At 45.0% G+C, this 25,313-nt stretch overlaps 1 protein-coding gene across 1 annotated transcript in view; it reads right to left on the bottom strand.

The window, feature by feature from the left end:
• The window catches only part of LOC311149406 (cadherin EGF LAG seven-pass G-type receptor 3-like), a gene marked incomplete at its 3' end in the record, with an annotated part of 44,527 nt that overhangs the window by 7,085 nt on the left and 12,129 nt on the right, over window positions 1-25,313 (bottom strand). Inside the window, exons 4-21 of the mRNA XM_084186590.1 lie at window positions 17,659-17,881; window positions 17,000-17,115; window positions 16,800-16,888; window positions 16,196-16,353; window positions 15,672-15,835; window positions 15,180-15,305; window positions 14,885-15,054; window positions 14,495-14,680; window positions 13,758-13,868; window positions 13,429-13,597; window positions 5,291-5,432; window positions 3,168-3,288; window positions 2,120-2,303; window positions 1,772-1,873; window positions 1,280-1,374; window positions 968-1,177; window positions 665-848; window positions 96-245 (exon numbers count right to left, since the gene is read on the bottom strand). Coding sequence (XP_084042716.1) covers window positions 96-245; window positions 665-848; window positions 968-1,177; window positions 1,280-1,374; window positions 1,772-1,873; window positions 2,120-2,303; window positions 3,168-3,288; window positions 5,291-5,432; window positions 13,429-13,597; window positions 13,758-13,868; window positions 14,495-14,680; window positions 14,885-15,054; window positions 15,180-15,305; window positions 15,672-15,835; window positions 16,196-16,353; window positions 16,800-16,888; window positions 17,000-17,115; window positions 17,659-17,881 — 2,700 coding nt within the window. The remainder of the gene's footprint in view (window positions 1-95; window positions 246-664; window positions 849-967; window positions 1,178-1,279; window positions 1,375-1,771; window positions 1,874-2,119; window positions 2,304-3,167; window positions 3,289-5,290; window positions 5,433-13,428; window positions 13,598-13,757; window positions 13,869-14,494; window positions 14,681-14,884; window positions 15,055-15,179; window positions 15,306-15,671; window positions 15,836-16,195; window positions 16,354-16,799; window positions 16,889-16,999; window positions 17,116-17,658; window positions 17,882-25,313) is intronic.

Raw genomic sequence — 25,313 nt, forward strand, 5'->3', positions numbered from 1 at the left:
CATAAGGCAGGTCTGTGCATGTGCTTGTGTGTGTGTACAGTATGTGTTTTTGTGTGTTTCAGTGGCTCTCGTGTGTGTGTGTATGTTCTCCTTACATTGGTGTCGTTGTGGCACCAGGGCAGCAGGGGGCAACACCACATGTGTGTGGGGGTCCCAGAGAGCCTGGCCGCGGAACAGAGGGCTGTGGTAGCGAGGGAAACGTCTGCGCACGTGGGTGTGGTTCTCAACGCGGTCCAGGTTCATCACTGAAACGCGCACACACACGCACACAGTCCATGAGTCCAGGTTACACCACACAACATAACAAAAATAACCTGATGGACAATGTTTGTTTACTCACTACTCTGCAATAAAAAAATATTCAAGTCAAGGTCGGTCGTCTGTCATCAGTGTGTGGTTTTTACACTTGTTTTGGATACATAGTTGTTCGTGCCAAAACCAGCCCCTGGATCTCTACATGCACTGCTGTGCACAGGGTTTTCTCTTTAGTTTTTACACAGGAAAAGGACTAGGGCTACACACTTGCATGGATTGACTACTTGACCAAACAAAGCAAGAACAACCACTCAATACAGAAAGGTAGACCTCACTTGACACAATGTACTGATCACACCACATAAAGGGTAAGAGAGCAGACGGTTCTGTCGTGGGGGCGGTGACTCACCGATGTTGGGGGCGACCAGAGCCACAGGGTTTAGGTAGGTGAGCTTCATGTTCTGGGCCAGGGTCTGGGCATACTGCTCCAGCAGATCAGCCAGCCCTCCTGCCCCTCCCTGGGCCTGGATCTGGGCCCGCCACAACCCTGCACTGTCTGGACCCAGCACCGCACTGCAGCCCCGCAGAACATTCTGGAGACGGAGGGGGAGAGGGAGATTCAGTTCCTACACACACAATCTAATAAAACAGTGACTACATTTTCCAAACTCGACTAAAACCTTTTACGAGCGTGTTGCCAGGCAACCCTCACCTCGTTAAAGTGCGCGTCCTGGGTGGCGGTCAGGCCGAAGCCCGTCTGCAGACTCTCGAAGGTCAACAGGCGGGACAGTAGCCGCTCAGCAATCTGGAGGTCATTGCCATAGAGACGGGTCGTGGCCTCGGTGACATCACGGAGCTGGTGGGCCAGTTTCTTCTCCATGATGGTGCTGAGCTCTGTCTCGTTCCGCTCAACCGACTCCAGCTACGGATGCACACGTGCACACACACACACAATATGTTAGACACCATTCCATAATGTGCAGTTCCAACCAGTATGAGCAATAGGGTAGCGGAGTATTCTTACTGCTGCATTGAGCTCCACAAAGGGAGGAGAGGTACAGTTGTAGAGATCCGGCTCCAGCCAGCCCCTCTCCACATCACAGTGTCTGACAGCAGCACCTGGGGAGAACAGACACAGACACTAATACCTGTAGAACATATCCACAACACTAAAAAGCAGCACAGGGGATACATTCAAACACAGATACTGGGTTTCAAAGGAATGGGGTGTTTATCTGGCTACAGTCAGTATAGATCCTGAGTCTTCTAATGGGAGATGTTATCATATTTCCTTCTTTGGAAGATTGAGGAAATATACAGTATACTGAACAAAAATATAAATGCAACAATTTCAAAGATTTTACTGAGTTAAAGTTCATATAAGGAAATCAGTCAATTGAAATAAATTAATTAGGCCCTAATCTATGGATTTCACATGACTGGTAATACAGATATGCATCTGTTGTACAGACATCCACTAAACTACAGAGAAAGTGTAGAATGTTGAGGGACTGACCCACGGATCCTTTAGGACAGGGCACGGCTGCTGGCAGATTGAACTTGGTCCTGGGCCACCAGATACCCAGGGTGATGGTCTTAGGACAGCCATCATAGATGACTAACAGACAGAGAGAGAGAGAAACGGGAAAACAGAGTCTTCGTTAGTATGCTCAATATAAGTCAAAAACTGTGCGTGAAGACAATGAGAACCAAGAGAGAGATTTTTGAGAGAGAAAGAGTCTTACAGAAGGGAAAATAAGGGAATCAGAGAAACGGGAGGCACAGAGAAGATGACAGAGAAGACGTGGGAGGAAGAGAGAAAGAGAAGATCGCAGGTAGTAGGAGAGGAATCCCTCGGTCTCACCATCGCAGCCCGTCTGTGTGACCTCAGCAAAGGGGTTGTCGCACATGTTGCACTGTCGACCAATCACGCCAGCCCGACACTGGCACTGGCCACTCTCTGGGTCACATGACCGGGAGAAGGAGCCCACAGGGTAGCAGTCACACGGCAGGCAGGAGTCACTGCCCCGCGGGCGGTAGTGGAACTCCTGACACGCACACGGATATATACACAGAGATTGACACACAGAGAGACAGACACACATATACAGAGATATAGACAAACAGGACACAGATACACACCCAGACACATGTAGACGTGCAGAAACAGATACATAACACTCAGACCAAAGACAACCACATCCAAATCCACACAAAGAACAGACATAGAAAGTCACATACATATACACACAAACATACACATATACAGGCATATACATAGACGCACACAGACAGATACACAAATGCACACACGTTAACATGAGAGAGGAACATGAAAGCAGACAGATTCACAGAAAAGAGAAGGATTTAGAGAGAAAAAGAGTGACGTACGGAGACATGGACAGACAAACACAAAAAAATATTGTCAGGTGAGCGTTTAGAAACACCAGTATGTTAAATCTCCTATAAGAACAATTCAACATTTAAATTACAATACTCAATATAATACTATACTGTGAGAAAACGGAGCTTCTGTACTGTCCTTGAAAAAGGATTTAAGATGGGGTCACAGTGTGGAGGATGGCATGAGGGATAAGGGGGGTCTGTTGACATTAAGAGTGTTAAGGGTAATTGGGATGCTCAGATTACAAGGTGAAGCTGCTGATAATGCCCCATAAGACAATGGCTGTTTGATAGCAGTGTCAAGTTATGATCAGTATCAATGATTAGGGTTACAAGCAGGGATTAGAAAACAGTAGGGTGATATACAGTGATGATATGTCTGCTGAGGTATATAAGAGCATGGATCAGTGCCTGGGATTGCGATATGAGTTGATTAACGGTAAGAGTATTTACTGCTGATATGCGTGATTGCGCGTGCGCTTGTGTGTGTGTCGTGGCGGGCAGGTCACCTTGCAATGGCAGTGGCCGCTGGTCTTGTTGCAGTCGGGGTCGAATCCTTTACTGGCATTACAGTGGCAAGGCCCACATGTTGGAGAGCCCCACCAACCACGCGGACACTGGTGGTCAATCCTACACACACACACACACACACACACACACACACACACACACACACACACACACACACACCACACACAGGCACATACGCACGTTAAAAGTGGTAGTTCTCTAAATTTCAGTCCCTGTCTGCTATATAGGCCAGAGTATACATCAGAGTACATCACAGTACCTAGATCAAAGGGAAATGAAGAAGTGACAGATATGTGAGACCTAAAGCTGGGAGGGATTTCACATGAGGGTGGGGTGACGCCTGGGTCACTGTGTTTTATCATCACAGAGAAACCTAAGTCTCTTCTCATCCTCTCCCGGGGATTAGGGCATATCTGTGGAAAAACAAGGACAACCAAAGCCACTTTCACAGATAGACAGAGCAGAGCACTGGAACGTTGTCTCACCCCGGTCTCAGGCACTGCTATGGTGTACTATTACTAACATTAGAAACACACACAGACATTTGGGACTCAGTCATATAGTTGGGGTTCAGTCATCTAAAGTTGATCTATAGTTATAGTGTTTACTGACCTGTCTCCACAGTCACAGATGGACAGTATGTTAATAATGTTCATTGTGTTTATAGTTGATGTACAGTACCAGTCAAAAGTTTGGACACACCTACTCATTCAAGGGTTTTTCTTTATTTTTACTATTTCTACATTGTAGAATAATAGTGAAGACATCAAAACTATGAAAAACACATATGGAATCATGTAGTAACCAAAAAGGTGTTCAACAAATCAAAATATATGTTATATTTGAGATTCTTCAAATAGCCACCCTTTGCCTTGATGACAGCTTTGCACACTCTTGACATCCTCTCAACCAGCGTCACCTGGAATACTTTTCCAACAGTCTTGAAGGAGTTCCCACATATGCTGAGCACTTGTTGGCTGCTTTTCCTTCACTCTGCGGTCTGACTCATCCCAAACCATCTCAATTTGGTTGAGGTGATTGTGGAGGCCAGGTCATCTGATGCAGCACTCCATCACTCTCATTCTTGGTAAAATAGCATTTACACAGCCATGCTGGTTAAGTGTGCCTTGAATTCTAAATAAATCACAGACAGTGTCACCAGCAAAGCACCCCCACACCATGACACCTCCTCCTCCATGCTTTACGGTGGGAACTACACATGCGGAGATCATCCGCTCACCCACACCGCGTCTCACAAAGACACGACGGTTGGAACCCAAAATCTCCAATTTGGACCAAAGGACACATTTCCACCAGTCTAATGTCCATTGCTCGTGTTTCTTGGCCCAAGCAGGTCTCTTCTTCTTACTGGTGTCCTTTAGTAGTGGTTTCTTTGCAGCAATTCGACCATGAAGGCCTGATTCACACAGTCCCCTCTGAACAGTTGATGTTGAGATGTGTCTGTGACTTGGACTCTGTGAAGCATTTATTTGTGCTGCAATTTCTGAGGCTGGTAACTCTAATGAACTTATCCTCTGCAGCAGAGGTAACTCTGGGTCTTCCTTTCCTGTGGCGGTCCTCATGAGAGCCAGTTTCATCATAGCGCTTGATGGTTTTTGCGACTGCAAAACTGACCTTCATGTCTGAAAGTAATGATGGACTGTCGTTTCTCTTTGCTGTTCTTAATATGGACTTGGTATTTTACCAAATAGGTATTTTACGAAATTCCACAAATTAACTTTTAAGAAGGCACACCTGTTAATTGAAATGCATTCCAGGTGACTACCTCATGAAGCTGGTTGAGAGAATGCCAGGCGTGTGCAAAGCTTTCATCAAGGCAAAGGGTGGCTATCTGAAGAATCTCAAATATAAAATATATTTTGATTTGTTGAACACTTTTTTGGTTACTACATGATTCTATATGTGTTATTTCATAGTTTTGATGTATTATTCTACAATGTAAAAAATTTTAAAAATAAAGAAAAACCCTTGAATGAGTAGGTGTGTCCAAACTTTTGACTGGTAGTGTATATTTGACAGTATTGCCCATAGTAGTTGATCTATGGTTGAAATACAGTTGATGTAAAGTTGACAGTCTGACCTGTGGCGACAGTACTGGCCATAGTGGTTGTCTCCACAGTCACAGATGTATCCGTGTGATGAGCTGGGCTTCCTGTGGCACTTGGCATCATTCTCACACGGGTTCAGCTGGCACGCTTCTATGCAGCCCTTACCATAGAAACCTACAAAACACACACACAGTCATTACCATGGGAACATACAACACATGTACACAGTCATTACCATGGGAACCAACAACACATGTACACAGTCATTAACATGGGAACCTACAACACGGGCACACGCGTTAGGAACCTATTACAATGCACACTTTAATATAAAAAAGGGAGTGGCTCCTAATCCGTGACCGGATCTTTTATTTCTGAGGCTTCATATCCGTGAGTGCGCAAATTTTCACAGCATCTCACAGGAATTTGGGACTTCACTCATTTTCTCATGCAGAAACAGGATTAGATACATAGCTAGCTAAATAAGAGTTAAAAGCCAAAAAGATGATATTCGCAATGTCACTAAGCAAGAAAACAACCAAAACAGCTCAGAACCATTTGCTTGATTTTGTGGACCCACGACTATGGTGTATCGACATTAGCTAGCTAGCTAACTTTAGCATGCTAGCAACGCTAGGAAATATTTTTTATAACTAACCCTCATTGTTCTATACTGAAAAAATATATAAACGCAACATGTAAAGTGTTGGTCCAATATTTCATGAGCTGAAATAAAAGATCCCAGAAATTTACCATACGCACAAAAAGCTTATTTCTGTCAAATTTGGTGCACAAATTTGTTTACATCCCTGTTAGTGAGCATTTCTCCTTTGCCAAGATAATCCATCCACTTGACAGGTGTGGCTTACCAAGAAGCTGATTAAACAGCATGATCATTACTCAGGCGCAACTTGTGCTTGGGACAATAAAAGGCCACACTCAAATGTGAATTTTTGTCACACAACGCCACAGATGTCAAAAGTTTTGAGGGAGCGTGCAATTGGCATGCTGACTGCAGGAATGTCCACCAGAGCTGTTGCCAGAGAATGTAATGTTCATTTCTCTACCATTTGGCAGTACGTTCAACTGGCCTCACAACCGCAGACCACATGTAACCACTGTTTAAGTTGTTTGTTTTTTGCTTAGCGACATTGCGAATATAATCTTTTAGGCATTTAACTCTGATTTAACTACCAGTATGTATCTAATCCGGTTTCGGCATGAGAAAATGAGTGAAGTCCCAAATTCCCCTGAGAATTTGCACACTCAAGAATTCAGAGCTTCAGAAATAAAATAACCGGTCATGGATTAAGAGCCACTACCTATATAAATAAAGCTTACAGACGGTAGGCAATTAAGGTCACAGTTATGAAAACTTAGGACACTAAAGAGGCATTTCTACTGACTCTGAAAAACACCAAAAGAAAGATGCCCAGGATCCCTGCTCATCTGCGTGAACGTGCCTTAGGCATGCTGCAAGGAGGCATGAGGACTGCAGATGTGGCCAGGGCAATAACTTACAATGTCCGTACTAAGACAGCACTACAGGGAGACAGGACGGACAGCTGATCGTCCTCGCAGTGGCAGACCACGTGTAACAACACCTGCACAGGATCGGTACATCCAAACATCACACCTGTGGGACAGGTACAGGATGGCAACAACAACTGCCCGAGTTACACCAGGAACGCACAATCCCTCCATCAGTGCTCAGACTGTCCGCAATAGGCTGAGAGAGGCTGGACTGAGGGCTTGTAGGCCTGTTGTAAGGCAGGTCCTCACCAGACATCACCGGCAACAACGTCGCCTATGGGCACAAACCCACCGTCGCTGGACCAGACAGAACCGGCAAAAAGTGCTCTTCACTGACGAGTCGCAGTTTTGTCTTACCAGGGGTGAAGGTCGAATTTGCATTTATCGTCGAAGGAATGAGGATTACACCGAGGCCTGTATTCTGGAGCGGGATCGATTTGGAGGTGGAGGGTCCATCATGGTCTGGGGCGGTGTATCACAGCATCATCGGACTGAGCTTGTTGTCATTGCAGGCAATCTCAACGCTGTGCGTTACAGGGAAGACATCCTCCTCCCTCATGTGGTACCTTTCCTGCAGGCTCATCCTAACATGACCCTCCAGCATGACAATGCCACCAGCCATACTGCTCATTATGTGCATGATTTCCTGTAAGACAGGAATGTCAGTGTTCTGCCATGGCCAGCGAAGAGCCCGGATCGCAATCCCATTGAGCACGTCTGGGACCTGTTGGATCGGAGGGTGAGGGCTAGGGCCATTCCCCCCAGAAATGTCCGGGAACTTGCAGGTGCCTTGGTGGAAGAGTGGGGTAACATCTCACAGCAAGAACTGGCAAATCTGGTGCAGTCCATGAAAAGGAGATGCACTGCAGTACTTAATGCAGCTGGTGGCCACACCAGACACTGACTGTTACTTTTGATTTTGACTTTGTTCAGGGACACATTATTCAATTTCTGTTAGTCACATGTCTGTGGAACTTGTTCAGTTTATGTCTCAGTTGTTGAATCTTGTTATGTTCATACAAATATTTACACATGTTAAGTTTGCTGAAAATAAACGCAGTTGACAGTGAGAGGATGTAAGTAACAGCAAATTTTCCAGGACATAGTCATGTCTTATATTGGCAGAAAGCTTACATACGTGTTAATCTAACTGCACTGTCCAATTTACAGTAGCTATTACAGTTAAAAAATACCATGCTATTGTTTGAGGAGAGTGCACAACAACAAAAAATGTATCATGGCAACTGGTTTGATACATTGTGGTCCTTTGTAGCTCAATTGGTAGAGCATGGCGCTTGTAACGCCAGGGTAGTGGGTTCGATCCCCGGGACCACCCATACATAAAAATGTATGCACACATGACTGTAAGTCGCTTTGGATAAAAGTATCTGCTAAATGGCATATTATATTATATTATATTACATTCACCTCTGAAGGTAAATAATGTTCAGTATTCTTGCTCTGATTTGTCATCCTAAGGGTCCCAGAGATAAAATGTAGCATAGTTTTGTTTGATAAAATCAATTTTTATATTCAAATGTAGGAACTGGGTTCTACAGTTTGAACCCCTGCTGTCTCTGGCTCCACACCCACCCCGCCCGGCCATCTAGATGTGTGAAAGTTAGTGTATAAGCTTATGATCCATCATGTATGACATTCCTGGGAGTGTGTAAACTTACATTTCGTATTACCATATGATTTTTGTATGTTCTCTATAGTTATTTACTTGAAAATGCATCAATTGAACAATTCGGCACATTTAGGAAGACTTGATACAAAATAGTCCAGTATTGCAACGCTTCACTAGATCAATCTGAAACTTTGCACACACAGTGCTGTCATCTAGTGGCCAAAATCTAAACTGCAATATTATATTGTGGCCTTTCTCTTGCATTTCAAAGATGATGAGGAAAAAAATAATAGAAAACACATGTTTTTTTGTTTGTACTATCTTTTACCAGATCTAATGTGTTATATTATCCTACATTAATTTCACATTTCCGCAAACTTCAAAGTGTTTCCTTTCAAATGGTATCAAGAATATGCATATCCTTGCTTCAGGTCCTGAGCTACAGGCAGTTAGATTTGGGTATGTCATTTTAGGCGAATATTGAAAAAAAGGGTCCGATCCTTATGAGGTTAATACATTATATTACACACAAAAAAACCACTTTTAGCATAGAACTGTTCACACAAGATACATAGGCCGCGATTCAATCCTATCGCATGTTCTAGGAACTGCGGCTTTTAAAGGCAATGTGTTTGTGGAGATCCAATTGATGGTAAACACTGCAAATGTTGGCTAAATTGGAAATTGCCTTTAATTAAAAACCAAAGTGCCTATACCCTGCGATCGGATTGAATCCCGGCATTAGAATATAAAGAACATAGCCTCAGTCACTATAAAAACCTATACAAAACAGCAACAGCAAAACACCATAGAGCCCTACTGTCCACACACATACGATATTTGTGTATCAAATAAATCCATATAAAACTACAGCCTCTTCACAAACACTGTTTTCATTTTAAAAAACTAAGCTTCCTATAGAGTTCTTCTCACATCGTTTTCTTTAGAGAACCGAGTTTAAAAGAATCTCCCTATAGAACCAGGTGAGTGCTGTGAGCTGTGAACCTCTTTCTGTGAACAGCTCTTACAAAAGTCCCTCACAAAAAACCCAGCGCCTATTAAACGTGCCCTTGCATTCACTATATAAGGATATCTGTCACTATAGATTTCTCACCATGGAAACTGACAAAGACAGAGGTTGGCCTTGACTGCATAAAAATGCACACAATGACACCGTCCTTGCCATGGCAAGCTGCAGCAGAGTCTAAAAGCCTACATGTTGGGAAATTAACATTCACTATATGTAAAAAAGTATGTGGACACCCCTTCAAAGTAGTGGATTTGGCTATTTCAGCCACACCTGTTGCTGATAGGTGTGTAACATCGAGCACACAGCCATGCAATCTCCATAGACAAACATTGGCAGTAGAATGGCCTTACTGAAGAGCTCAGTGACTTTCAACGTGGCACCGTCACAGGATGCCACCTTTCCAACAAGTCAGTTCGTCTAATTTCTGCCCTCCTAGAGCTGCCCCGGTCAACTGTAAGTTCTGTTATTGTGAAGTGGAAATGTCTAGGCGCAACAACGGCTCAGCCGCAAAGTGGTAGGCCACACAAGCTCACAGAATGGGACCGGCGAGTGCTGAAGCGCGTAGCGCTTAAAAATCATCTGTCCTCGGTTGCAACACTCACTACCGAGTTCCAATCTGTCTCTGGAAGCAACGTCAGCACAAGAACTGTTCGTCATGAAATGGGTTTCCATGGCCGAGCAGCCAAGCCTAATAAACACTATGCGCAATGCCAAGCGTCGGCTGGAGTGGTGTAAAGCTCGCCGCCATTGGACTCTGGAGCAGTGGAAACGCGTTCTCTGGAGTGATGAATCACACTTCACCATCTGGCAGTCCGACGGATGAATTTGGGCTTGGCGGATGCCAGGAGAACGCTACCTGCCCGAATGCCAACTGTACATTTTGGTGGAGGAGGAAAAATGGTCTGGGGCTGTTTTTCATGGTTCGGGATAGGCCCCTTTGTTCCAGTGGAGGGACATCTTAACGCTACAGCATACAATGACATTCTACACAATTCTGTGTTTCCAACTTTGTGGCAACAATTTGGTGAAGGCCCTTTTCTGTTTCAGCATGACAATGCCCCCGTACATAAAGCGAGGTCCATACAGAAATGGTTTGTTGAGATCAGTGTGGAAGAACTTGACTAGCCTGCACAGAGCCCTGACCTCAACTCCATCGATCACTTTTGGGATGAATTGGAACGCCGACTGTGAGCCAGCCTTAATTGCCCAACATCAGTGCCCAACCTCACTAATGCTCTTGTGGCTGAATGGAAGCAAGTCCCCGCAGCAATGTTCCAACATCTAGTGGAAAGCCTTCCCAGAAGAGTGGAGGCTGTTACAGCAGCAAAGGGGGGAAGCAACTGCATATTAATGCCCATGATTTTGGAATGAGATGTTCGACGAGAAGGTGTCCACATACTTTTGGTAATGTAGTGTATGTTCTCTGATAGTGGAGTGGTGTAGCTTTTTCCCTTAGCCATCTCAGCTGCTCTGGGTCGATTCAACTGCAATCTACCAGAAGTAACCCAATTTCATTTTCATTGCACTTAATTATCCTGTGCATACTAAAAAGCAAACAGGCGAACACAAACTAACACAGCTCCAAACTGACAGCAGATGTCCTCATGTCAGTGCCCTGTCATGCCCTATGTGTTAGTGTGTATGTATGTATGTATGTATGTATGTATGTATGTATGTATGTATGTATGTATGTATGTATGTATGTATGTATGTATGTGTGCATGTTTAGTACAGTGCATTCGGAGTATACAGACCCCTTGACTTTTCCACATTTTATTACGTTACAGCCTTATTCTAAAATTGATTAAATAAAACATTTTCCTCATCAATCTACACACAATACCCCATAATGACGAAGCAAAAACAGATTTTTAGATTGTTTTGCTAAAAAATAATAAAATTAAATAATTTAAATTTAAAATTAAATGGCACAGTGGTCTAAGGCACTGCATCGCAGTGCTAGCTGTGCCACTAGAGATCCTGGTTCGAATCCAGGCTCTGTCGTAGCCGGCCGCGACCGGGAGACCCATGGGGCGGCGCGCAATTGGCCCAGCGTCGTCCAGGGTAGGGGAGGGAATGGCCGGCAGGGATGTAGCTCAGTTGATAGAGCATGGCGTTTGCAACGCCAGGGTTGTGGGTTCGATTCCCACAGGGGGTATGAATTTTTTTTTTTTTTATAAAATAAAAGTATAATAATAATGTGACTAACTGTAAGTCGCTCTGGATAAGAGCGTCTGCTAAATGACTAAAATGTAAATGTAAAAACAGAAATACCTTATTTACATAAGTATTCAGACCCTTTGCTATGAGACTCGAAATTGAGTTCAGGTGCATCCTGTTTTCATTTATCATCCTTGAGATGTTTCTACAACTTGATTGGAGTCCACCTGTGGTAAATTCAATTGATTGGACATGATTTTAAAAAGGCACACACCTGTCTATATAAAGGTCCCACAGTTGACAGTGCATGTCAGCGCAAAAATCAATTCATGAGGTCAAAGGAATTGTCCGTAGAGCTCTGAGACAGGATTGTGTCGAGGCACAGATCTGGGGAAGGCTACCAACAAATTTCTGCAGCATTGAAGGTCCCCAAGAACACAGTGGCCTCCATCATTCTTAAATGGAGTTTGGAACCACCAATACTCTTACTAGAGCTGGCCACCCAGCCAAACTGAGCAATCGGGGGAAAAGGCCCTTGGTCAGGGAGGTGACCAAGAACCCAATGGTCACTCAGAGAGCTCCAGAAATTATCTGTGGAGATGGGAGAACCTTCTAGAAGGACAACCATCTCTGCAGCACTCCACCAATCAGGCCAGACGGAAGCCACTCCTCAGTAAAAGACACATAAAGGCCCGCTTGGAGTTTGCCAAAAGGCACCTCAAACCATGAGAAACAAGATTCTCTGGTCTGATGAAGCCAAGATGGAACTCTTTGGCCTGAATGCCAAGTGTCACGTCGGGAAGAAACCTGGCACCATCCCTACGGTGAAGCATGGTGGTGGCAGCATCATGCAGTTGGGATGCTTTTCAGCAGCAGGGACTGGGAGACTAGTCAGGATCGAGGGAAAGATGAACGGAGCAAAGTACAGAGTGATCGTTGGTGAAAACCTGCTCCATCTGCAGAGAAGAATGGGAGAAACTACACAAATACAGGTGTGCCAAGCTTATAGCGTCATACCCAAGAAGACTCGAGGCTGTAATCGCTGCCAAAGGTGCTTCAACAAAGTACTGAGTAAAGGGTCTGAATACTTAAGTAAATGTGATGTTTCCGTTTATATTTTTTATTTTTGCAAACATTTCTAAAACCTGTTTTTGCTTTCTCATTATGGGGTATTGGGTGTAGATTGATGAGGGGAAAAAACAATTTAATCCATTTTAGAATAAGGCTGTAACGTAACAAAATGTGGAAAACGTCAAGGTGTCTGAATACTTTCCGAATGCACTGTATATAGTGTGTGAACAGCGCTGTAACTCTCTCGTGCATGAGAGAGCCATTAAGCTAATTCAGCACTGGCGTACTTACAGCCAAAGATGAGAGGGAATTATTTAGAGCACTTCTGTGTGGCGTTATGGAATTTTGATTGGTCTCCTCCTGACGCTCATTGGCCAGCTCCATATGTACTGTAATGCTCGTTGTGCTGATGAAAGCCAACACTGTGGTAATGAAGCGCTGCTACACTATGCTAATAGGGAGAGGTGTTTGTTTTAGATGGTGCTAAAGGGATGTCAGCCTCTGTATTTCCTCTCCTCCCCCCCGCGGCGCTCACCGCTTCCTCTCTCGTTCTTTTTCAATCTTTCTCCATCACACCTTTTCTCAAACTTTCTTTCTCTTTTTAGTCGCCTCACCTGATAGTTTTGTATTTTTTGCCAAACGTAGGTCTTTTTGCAAATGCTAAATGCCTGCACATACACACATACACATACACACACGCATTTGCTCGCACACAAATACCTATTCTCTCTCTTGCAGTATCTTACCTGGTTCGCACAGACAGGTGTGGCGTTCCCAATCGTCACTACAGCGGCTGTGGGGCGGACAGGGGGAGGAGACACAGGGGTTGCCAACGCTACAGCCCGTCTCCACTTTGACAGCCCTGGAGGGGCGGGGCAGGGGCGTGGCATCTGGTCGTACCCCTAAACGAACCCCCTAAGAACATAGATGAAATAGGTGTCAAATACAGTCTCAAAAGAACATAGACCAATATACCATACATAGCATACATGCTAACACACAAAGTCTATAAGAGTCCCAGAAATAATTATGGGCATTGGTTAAGATACAGTTGCCATGGTGATCGGACCCTTACCTGGATGCAGCCCCGTATCCCATTTTGTACCTCGCCCGAGCCCAGGACTCCGCCCACATGGAGGTGTTTCACTTTCAGCCCATGGATCTCATTCCCCACTATCACTGTGCCCTGAGAGAGAGAGGGAAGAAAGAGAGAGAGAGAAAAAAAAATTGATTACACTAACACTAAAAAAATTAAAATTTTAGTCAGTTATCAGATGCTCTTATTCAGAACGACTTCAGTGCATTCAAATAGATGGAGTTAGAGAAAGAGGGGGGAAAGCGTGAATAAGTGAAAGAACAGAATAGATAGAAAGGGTTAGACAGGTTTAGGGAGAGAAAGAGTGAGAGACACAAAAATATTTCAATGAAAGCAAGTAAACAAGAAGGATACAGGAGAGATCATAAAAGAGCATAACAAGGGAGTGTGTGTGTGTGGTGCTACATGGCTGGAGTCAATATTTACAGGTTTTAATACCAGCAGTGGGCATTCATTACACTAGCTTTAGGATTGGATATTGGGATTAACAACCTACAGGATTACAGGGCCATTTAGAGGTTATGATTTGCATTGAGATGTCTGCATTGCTGAGTAGTGGGTCACTGGTCATTCTGGTCACGGCCTTAATGTGTCTCTCCCGGTAAAAGTCACCGTTAGGCACAGATCTAGGATCAGTTTACCCCTCCCCAATCATAGCCTAATCAATTAAGGGAAGAAACGCAAATCTGTGTGTAGGGACAATGTGGGACTCTCACCTGGAAGAGGCCAAAGTCTAGGCGGACGGTAGCCACGTAGCGCGTCTCCCTCCCGCTGCGGACGTCTCGGAGCTCCAGCTGCAGGTCGTGCCAGCGCCCGTCGCTCACCTGCACCTGGTCCAGACGTAGACGCACCGGCAGCGTCGACCCCTTGGTCACCGAGAACACCAGCTGACCACTCACCAGCTGCCAAGCAAACAGAGACACGTGTGAATAATCCACAGAGTAATCCTGTAGATGACCACACAAATATGGTTTGGAATCCCCCTGCAGCTTGGTATTACTTCAACATAAATGGACCCATTTACAAAGACAGACAGACATATAGACACAGATAAACTAGTGCAGGTTAGGCAGCACAGGTGAGTGTCGATGTATGTGTGTACAGACCTGGAAGACCAGGCTGGTGTACTGTCCGGCCTGTGCCTGCAGCAGGGTGCCCTCCCTGGCCCGCGTCCTAAACACCAGCCCCAGGTACCAGGGTGTGGAGATGGTCACGTCATTCTTCAGGTCCCACCAGAGGGCACTGTTTCCCAGGAAACGATGTGGGTGGGGCATCACTGTAGGGGGGCAGGGAGAAGAGGTGTGGTCAGTGAGGTTAGTATGAGGTGTGTGAATATATGTGTTTATATAGGAGTGAGAAAAACCTATGTTTACTGGACAGGTATGTCAGTGCTTATCTTACCATGGGTGCAGTCCTTCCCTCCAAACCCTAGGGGGCAGTCACATGAGAAGGTCTCCCAGCTGACACGACACGTTCCTCCATTCTGACACGGGTCGGAGTTACAGAAGAGCAGCTTGGCACTACAGCCTATCAGAACCAGAGAAAATCACCACATCTGTGTTAACAACCTCAACCAACTTAGCGGTTAGTGGTTTCCATTGACAACACAAACACAGACAGGTATGCCAAAGACTTTGGCAAAGCGTCAAGTCTACAAAACGTATACTTTTAGGAACAGAAAACTGTATTGAGATTGAATTTTTCATCAAATGTGTAGAACGTCAGCCCAGTTTCATCTCGCTCCATCTTCTCCAGCTGCCAGCCACTGGACTTTCTCTCATCACCATATTGGTGGTGAGTGAGTGAGTGGAAGTTCCAACCGGATGCTTCAGATTTTTACCCCCTGTGAAGTATCTGAGTCTCCACTTGTATCTGTGAGTATGCTATACAGACCAGGTAGGGTTCCATTGTTAGCGATGTATCCCGCCAGGTCCAAAGGTCTGTTGTCGATGTGGAGGTCTTTCATACAGCCAATAAACTCCCGGGTATGAAACAGGAAATGATCAGGCATGTTGGGCACTCCGCCCAAAAACAAGGGACCGGTGAGATCCAGAGATCTGAGAAGGGGAGAGAGAGAGAGCGAGAGAGAGAAGGCAGAGGGACAGAGAGAGAAGGAGGATGGAAGAGAGCAGTACAACACTATTAGATGTTGCCCTTGTCCTTTCCTCAGCGCTTACAGAGCACAGCAGCAGCGATGTGAGTGACTTGTCAAGTCCAGACAGGGAGAAGAGGTTTAAGTGGCAATGCTGAGGGTTTAACCCTGACACTGACTTGCAATGGACGTGCACGTGTGTCTGTCTGTGTGTGTGTGTGTGTGTGTGTGAGAGAGAGAAAGAGAGAGCTAGACAGAGAGAGAGAGAGAGAGAGAGAGAGAGAGAGAGAGAGAGAGAGAGAGAGAGAGAGAGAGAGAGACTTACTTCTTGGAGCTGGTCTGCTTGCCCTGAGCAGCACAGCTGTAGTTGCCGAGCTGCGTTCCGAAGCGAAGCGACACGGCCGTGTCACAGTCGTCCACACTGACCACCGCCACCTTCTCATCAGATGGACCCTGGGCCTCCCCACTCACACTGCGCTTGGGCTGGGGCAGACACAGGGACAGTCAAATATAACGGACACACATGCACACGTACACACAGTACACACACAGAACACACTCAGAACACACACAGTACACACACAGTACACACATAGTACACACACAGTACACCAAAACACCTTGCTGTACTCTTGCTGCTTGTGCTGCTACAAAGACAGAGAGTAAAATACAGTACAGAGAGAGGGAAGAATGTGTGACATACAAAGAAACACTGACACTGCACATGGGCTAAGAGGGCAGGGGAACTCACAGCCACACTCACAGAGAGTGAAAGACAAACATGTACACACAGCCATACTGTACTCACACTGCGCGAGGGCTGAGAAAAATGGAGAAGGGGAGAGAATTCGAACAAATGCATGGTATGTGCAGAGATGAAGGGTTACACACACACACACACACACACACACACACACACAGGGACTCACCTTGTTGTAGTAGTGGATGTGGACAGTGTGCCAGTTGCCATCGGCCACGCCCCCAGGTAGGAAGGGGCTCACCTGAGTGGACAATTCACCTGGGGACAGACGGGTCAGAGGTCACACTCAAAACCAGAGTTTCCCCTACCATTGTATAGGCGGGGCACACACACAAACCCACACACATACAGATACAGATAGACACATACCTGTGGAGTACTTGAGCACCACCTGTCCCTCTAGGATCTCCAGAGCCAGGAAGTCGTGTTTCTCATTGAAGCGCCCGTTGTAGAAGAGGAGGCCACTGTTCTCCAGAGTGGCAAAACTGTAACACAACCCACGACCATGTTAGGGTGCTGTGAGTAACCCCACCCGCCATCACACACACACACACATACACACGGTACAGGAGATACTGTAAGGTTCACCGCAAATCTCTAATGCAAGTGTACATGAGTATATAGGACAATGTGATATATAATAAATAAAATATCTATGCCTGCTGAGAGAGGCTGGCACAGATCACGTCATGTGTCTTAAAGCTGATGGACCTCTGAGTCATGGGATTTAGTTAGACCTGAGATCACATTTGTGACCACTTCACCCTAGCAACCACCTCTGACCAATCAGAACACACCAAGGGGCCACGCCAGGTCCCAATTTGGGCCTCTAAGGGTGGAGGGGTGGGGCCGGGGCAAAGAGAACAGGATAGAGGGTAAAATATAAAAATAAATGACATGACACATGAAAGAAAGAGCAGGAAATTGAGAAATGGTCTAGAACGAAAGAGAGAAAGAGAGAGAGAGAAAGAGAGAAAGAGAAGAGAAGAGAAAAGAAAGACAAAAAGAAAGAGAAAGTCAGTACTCACGTGAGAGAAATGGAGAGATGGAATCTCTGGCGGAGGCCTCGGAACATGATAAAGGATTTGGGGGGGAAGGAGCGTGCGGTGACTGCGCAGTAGGGCCGCTCGTACCCCCCTGCGGGGCACTCACAGCGGAACCCCCCTCCAGACAGCTCCCTGCACGTCCCCCCATTCCTACACACCCCCGGGACACAGCGGCCCTGACGCCTGTCCCACTCACACCGCTCGCCTGGGAAGGAGAGGGGATGCAGCATGTTACTATACACATACATACATACATAACTAGTAGGCTTACAACAGATGCAAACATACAGCAATAAAAGTACAGGATATGTATAAATATTGACAACTCACATGAATGGAATAATGTAATCACATAAAGGGATTAACATAAATGCATGCACCATATGTTTTTCAAAATATATGAAAAAATAAACACTACAAAACTCTGAGATACACTATATATACAAAGGTATGTGGACACCCCTTTAAATTAGTGGATTCAGCTATTTCAGCCACACCCGTTGCTGACACCCGAGCACACAGCCATGCAATCTCCATAGACAAACATTGGCAGTAGAATGGCCTTACTGAAGAGCTCAGTGACTTTCACCGTGGCACCGTCATAGGATGCCACCTTTCCAACTAGTCAGTTAATCAAATTTCTGCCCTGCTAGAGCTGCCCCGGTCAACTGTAAGTTCTGTTATTGTGAAGTGGAAACGTCTAGGAGCAACAACGGCTCAGCTGCGAAGTGGTAGGCCACACAAGCTCACAAAACGGGACCGCCGTGTGCTGAAGCACGTAGCACGTAAAACTCTACTGTCCTCGGTTGCAACACTCACTACCGAGTTCCAAACTGCCTCTGGAAGCAACGTCAGCACAAGAACTGTTCATCGGGAGCTTCATGAAATGGGTTTCCATGGCCGAGCAGCCACACACAATCCTAAGATCACCATACGGAATGCCAAGCATCGGCTGGAGTGGTGTAAAGCTCGCCGCCATTGGACTCTGGAGCAGTGGAAACGCGTTCTCTGGAGTGATGAATCACGCTCCACCATCTGGCAGTCCGACGGACGAATCTGGGTTTGGCGGATGCCAGGAGAACGCTACCTGCCCAGATGCATAGTGCCAACTGTAAAGTTTGGTGGAGGAGGAATAATGGTCTGGGGCTGTTTTTCATGGTTTGGGATAGGCCCCTTAGTTCCAGTGAAGGGAAATCATAATGCTACAGCATACAATGACATTCTATACAATTCTGTGCTTCCACATTTGTGGCAACGGTTTGGGGAAGGCCCTTTCCTGTTTCAGCATGACAATGCCCTTGTGCACAAAGCGAGGTCCATACAGAAATTGTTTGTCAAGATCGGTGTGGAAGCCCTGACCTCAACCCCATCTAACACTTTTGGAATGAATTGGAACTCCGACTGCGAGCCAGGCTAATCACCCAAAATCAGTGCCTGACCTCACTAATGCTCTTGCGGCTGAATGGAAGCAAGTCCCTGCAGCAATGTTCCAACATCTAGTGGAAAGCCCCAGAAGAGTGGAGGCTGTTATAGCAGAAAAGGGGGGACCAACTCAATATTAATTACCATGATTTTGTAATGAGATGTTCGACGAGCAGGTGTCCACATGCTTTTGGTCATGTAGTGTATTAAATGTATGGATGAACCTTAGGGATAGATAGAGGACTCATCTTTATATCTGTGCCATTCTAGCATCTGTGACAGCATGGGCAGCGCCATTGAGGCTACAACCCATAGGAATCCCCACCCAGTTGACTACTTTGACTAAATGTCGGATGGATGGTGGAAGCACTCAATGGTGCTGCCCATGCTATAACGGCCATTTGGCCACTAGAGGCCTCTATCATTCTCTATGGGATGAACCAACATTTCCTCATACAATTCCTTTGCCAATATTTCTCAAAATATGACTGTCACTGCAGGCAAACCCATATGTGTGGGCAATAGTCTCTGCTGAATCCCCAGCAAATAAAACTATATCACTACAGGCAAAAATACACATATAGTCAGACTCAGCAGTGTTAGTACAATACCCAGCTAGAGAGCTCCAGCCAGCCTCCCTAACAATGAGCTGGTGTAAACACAGTGTGGGGATGTACTGCCTTCACCCTGCAGACACACTGCTCCTCCAGGACCCCAGTTTAGAGGCCTGCTGAGGTCCATGGAGACATGCAGATCATGTTAGAGCTGCAGGCTAGGCCTTTGTATGGTGGGCCTAATGTTGTCTCATTGGTACAATATTTGTTCAGCGTTGAGGCACTACTATGGTGAATGCAGCCACTGGCATGGTTTAAAAAACAACCACCAACCAGACGATTGTGCTTGGTGGGCGAGACTGCAGAGTGCCTTGGTCTTTTCCTCATGCATGTATGGACACACACGCTGACACGCACACAAACTGACTGTCTGTACCCCCCGGCATGATGTGCAAAATGTTAAAACATGGTAGGGTTCTGTGTCTAAAAGCACCAAGACTTTAAGCGGCTTTCACCCCTCCTCCTCCCTCCTTTCTATTCCCCACCACATACACAAACACACAAAAACCACCACCACCAATTACATTATTTTTTTTATCTCTCTGGAACGTGCATGCTCACACACACACATACACACACACACACACACACACACACACACACACACACACACACACACACACACACACACCAACTCATTAATATTAAAATAAATCAACAGACATTAATAATCATGAATTATTCATTTAGTGATACAGACAGACACACACACAGACAGAGCAAACGTCTAGCAAGCCAAAGGTTGCGTGTTTGAATCTCATCATGGACAACTTAGCATTTTAGCTAATTAGCAACTTTGCAACTACTTACTACTTTTTAGCTACGTTGCAACTACTTAGCATGTTAGCTAACCCTTCCCCTAACCCTAACCCTAACCATAACCCTTTAAACTAAATCCTAACCCTAACCTTAACCCCTAACCCTAACCCCTGGCCTAGTTAACATTAACTAACTAGCTAATGTTAGCGGCAACATATTTGAATTCATAACATATCATACATTTTGCTAATTGGTAACATATTGTACCAATTGCAAATTGTAACATATCATACGAATTGTAATTCATAACATATCATACGAAATGGATGATGGACATCCACAAATTAATGTATGCCATATGAAACGTCACATATCATACTAATTGGAGAGTCCCGGTTATGCATTTACTATGTTACGTCTACCACTGAGTCCATGTTGCCCTGGCAAAGAACAGAAGATTGTTTTCACTTCACTGACTCTCCTATAATTTTCTACTGTACAAATCTGCACTCACTCAAACCGATAGGGAGCAGAGTTTAGCTTCTACATTCATATTCTCCACAGACTTACATTGATATGGAGCAATTACTGTACAAAAGCTTTCCCTAAGATGACAAGACACTTATGCTCTTGTTATAAAAAACGACTCTCCATTCTACCGGTGCTTCCCTCTTTTCTTCTCCCCACGCCCAGTCCATCCTGACTTCCCCTTTTCCTCTCTTCCTCCCTCATTCTCTCCATCCCTATGCCTGCACATCCTTAAAACTATCTTCCTATTGCCCTTCATCCCTATCTTTGCTTCTTATTTCCCTCATGCGTTCTATTCCTTTCTCCTCTCTTCCTCATTCTCTCTGTATCTCGAGCTAATGCATTCACACCCGTTCATTCATGAGATGTTTTATTCATCAAAGCCATCGCTTCCCCTACGGCTCCTCAACCTACCCCTCCTTCCCTCCCACACATGGTACATCCCCAGAGGCCATCTCTCTCTCTTTACCTCCCTCCTTCTCTACCTCCTTCTCTGACTCTTTCGCTCTCTTTTTCTACCTCCTTCCTTCCCTCTCTCTCCATCTTTACCTTCTTCCTTCCCTGTTCTCTCTCTACATCCTTCTCTCTCTTTTTCTCTCTCTGCCTCCTTACCTCTCTCTTTCTCTCTCTACATTCGTCCCTCTCTCTCTTTCTCTGCCTAGTTCTCCCCTCTCTGCCTAGTTCTCCCCTCTCTGCCTAGTTCTCCCCTCTCTGCCTCAGATGCCCCCTTTTCTTCTTCCTAACTTCCCACTCCCTTCAGTCCCCCTTTTCTCATGTGGCTCAGTTGGTAGAGCATGGTGCTTGCAACGTCAGGGTTGTGGGTTCAATTCTCACAGGGGACCAGTATGAAAACGTATGCACTCACTACTATAAATCGCTCTGGATAAGAGCATCTGCTAAATGACTTAAATTTAAAATGTTCTCTTTGCTCCGTCTCTCCCTCTCTACACTCCCCCTCTTTCCTTTATCTATATATACTCTAAGTAGTTATTCTCTATTGCAGAATCATTATTAAATGCCTATGTTAGTTCTCTGCAGGTCCATTGAAACAACACAGTGACATTTCACACCAACACAGGCAATACAGAAAATCATCAAAACTCTATTTCCCATCAGTCTCTATTTTCTATTCATCGTTGCGATTCTCTTTCTTAATTCCCTGGATCTTTCTCTCCCTCTTTCTCTTTCTCCCTCTCTCCTTAAATCTCTAACTTCAATGAAGTCCACAATATAACTATTCTCTCATTCCATCTCCCTCTTTCTCTCTCTTTCTCTCTCTCTGTAAGAGTTTAAAAAGCGCTTAAGGCTCCTTCTCACTCATGAAAGAAAAGTGCTGGTTCACCCAAAGCTTTTTTGATCTGAAATGAAAGAGAACATGAAACACCTCTAACATATTCATCGCATCTATCCTCCATCACTTCCACCATAAGACAGTATTGCAGCTATTCCCAGGGGAAGGGAGGAGGGATGGGAAAACACGTGTAGTCCTGTGTTCTTGTGACTGTGAGGACATAACACTACTCTGTTTCCAGAGACTCACTCACTGGGACAAACACACACATTTTTCATAAACAGCCAGACAATTACACACAAAATCTCACACACAGAAAATGTCAGACACAGTGAATCAGTGAATCAAAACATAAATACCGAACTTGTTTTTGCATGGATTCTGCGACGTGGTTAGCTTTTAACAGCTAGGGCCGCTATTTCTTGTCCCGGAATCCTGCTTACCTGACAGGTTAAAGTCTGCTTGAAAGAGCCGCTAACCTAGCTAAGCTGCTAACGTTAGCCATCAAGCTAACGAAGTTAGTCCCAGATGAGTTTTCCAATGGAGTCCTCTTTGTCTGGAGAAGTAAATGAATGCTTCCAGCGCTGTATCTATTACGCTTTGTTTCGGGACAAACTGGATCACTCAGAGTTCCAATGCGGCAATTGTTTTCTTGTTGAGGATTATAGGCTTGAGGTGGCTTCCTTGATCACGCAGGTAGCCAGCCTACGTAACAAACTGGGGAAAACGCAGAGAGGAATGTTTACCTTTTCTATGCCGGTGGCTGGACGGCGTTCGTTCATGTTGGATGCATCACGGTCTCGTTGTTAGTAGTTATCCGACGGGCCAGTGTTGCCCAGAGTTCGTTCGCCAGGTGAGCCATCTCCTGCCTCTCCTCCCCCATCTGATAGCGGCGTCGAAGGAGCACAGCAAGAGGAGCATGACAATCAACGATGGTCGCATGTCACGAGCCGTGGAAGCCGAAGACAGTGGCCTCCCGCAAAGCAGTCTACACTCCCAATTAGAGGCCCGGAGCGGATACAAACAACAAATAGTTTTGGCACCCTGGAGCCTGATCTTCCTGCACCTTCGTCGCTGGGGGTGCCTGTGTCTGCGGCCGCTGTGCCTACTACTACGACTCCTACTCCTTCCCCTACGATTTTGAAGTCGACGTCATCAACCTTCCATCCCAGCTCTGGATTGAGCGGGGCTTCTCCACTTGTCGAAGGCCTGCACCATCCTGTGAAGCGTGGGAGTGGGCGGATTTCCTCGTCCTTCTCGCCAGCCATGATTTTGGGCAGCTCCATGGTAAGAAATGTGACTGTTCCTGGTGCAAAAACAATGTCCTATCCTGGAGCTTGAGTAAATGACATTACTAAGCTGCTCCCGAATGTACTAAGCCAGGACATCGATTCTATCGTAGTCCATGTGGGTTTTAATGACATTATGAAGGGCAGCTCTGAACAGTTGAAACTGGATTTCAAAGAACTGATTGACTCTCTGCTAGACACTAATAAAATACCCATCATATCTGGCCCTGTGCCCTCTCTGAATCATGGCATTGAACACTTTAGCAGGATTCTTTCACTTCACAACTACGTGATTATTGCAGCTCAATGGGTGTAACTTTTGTTGACAATTTCGATACCTTTTGGAAACAAAATACATTTTATAAGGAGGATGGGATCCACACAAATAATTTGGGTTTCTGTATCCTTTCACAGCATTATAGGGCTGCGTTGAGACAATTACTTATCAATGACCCAATCCCAGCTCAGTTAATCCCTACCATTGTGTCGCTGAGTCATCATGATGCTTTAGCAAATGTACATTATACCAGGGGCATTTGTAGAAACAATGTAAGTAACCTAATGTATGTCCCTCTAACTGCCCTGGTATGCTGTTAGCACTGAGGTGGTGTGCCCTAGTAGGAAGTCCACTGTGTGCAGCTCACCCTGCACTAACATAAATAACATGAGAATATCTACTTCTGCTAAGCTTCCCAGTAAAGCAATGAAAACAAGCAAGCATCCCAGAAAAGTGCTCAAAATAGCCCACATTAACATATGTAGCTTAAGAAACAAGGTTCATGAAATCAATAACTTGCTAGTAACAGATGACATTCATATTCTGACTATCTCTGAAACTCACTTAGACAATACCTTTTATGATACAGTGGTAGCAATACAAGGTTATAACATTTACAGAAAAGACAGAAATGCCAGTGGTGGAGGTATTGCTGTTTATATTCAGAACCACATTGATGTAAAGATTAGAGAGGATCTCATGTTAAATACTGTTGAAGTAATATGGCTACAGGTTCATCTGCCTCACCTAAAGCCCATTCTTGTGGGAAGCTGCTATAGACCACCAAGTGTTAACAGTCAGTATCTGGATAACATGTGTGAAATGCTTGATAATGTATGTAATATCAATAGAGAGGTATATTTTCTGGGTGATTTCAATATTGACTGGCTTTCATCCAGCTGCCCACTCAAGAAAAAGCTTCAAACTGTAACCAGTGCCTGCAACCTGGTTCAGGTTATCAGTCAACCTACCAGGGTAGTTATGAACAGCACAGGAATGAAATCATCAACATGTATTGATCACGTCTTTACTAATGCTGCAGAAATGTGCTTGAAAGCAGTATCCAGATCCATTGGATGTAGTGATCACAATATAGTAGCCATATCTAGGAAAACCAAAGTTCCAAAGGCTGGGCCTAATATAGTGTATAAGAGGTCATACAATAAGTTTTGTAGAGATTCCTATGTTGTTGATGTAAAGAATATTTGTTGGTCTGTGGAGTGTAATGAGGAGCAAACAGACATTGCACTTGACACATTTATGAAATTGCTTATCCCAGTTACTAATAAGCATGCACCCAATAAGAAAATGACTGTAATATATGTGACGGCAAATAAGTCTGGCTGCATAACCGATTGGCAAACGTACTGCAAATTGAGAAATCATGTGACTAAACTGAATAAAAATAAGAAAAAACTACACTATGAAACAAAGATAAATGACATAAAGAATGATAG

The sequence above is a fragment of the Coregonus lavaretus genome (assembly GCF_964263955.1).
Source record: "Coregonus lavaretus genome assembly, chromosome: 22".
Taxonomy (NCBI): Eukaryota; Metazoa; Chordata; class Actinopteri; order Salmoniformes; family Salmonidae; genus Coregonus; species Coregonus lavaretus.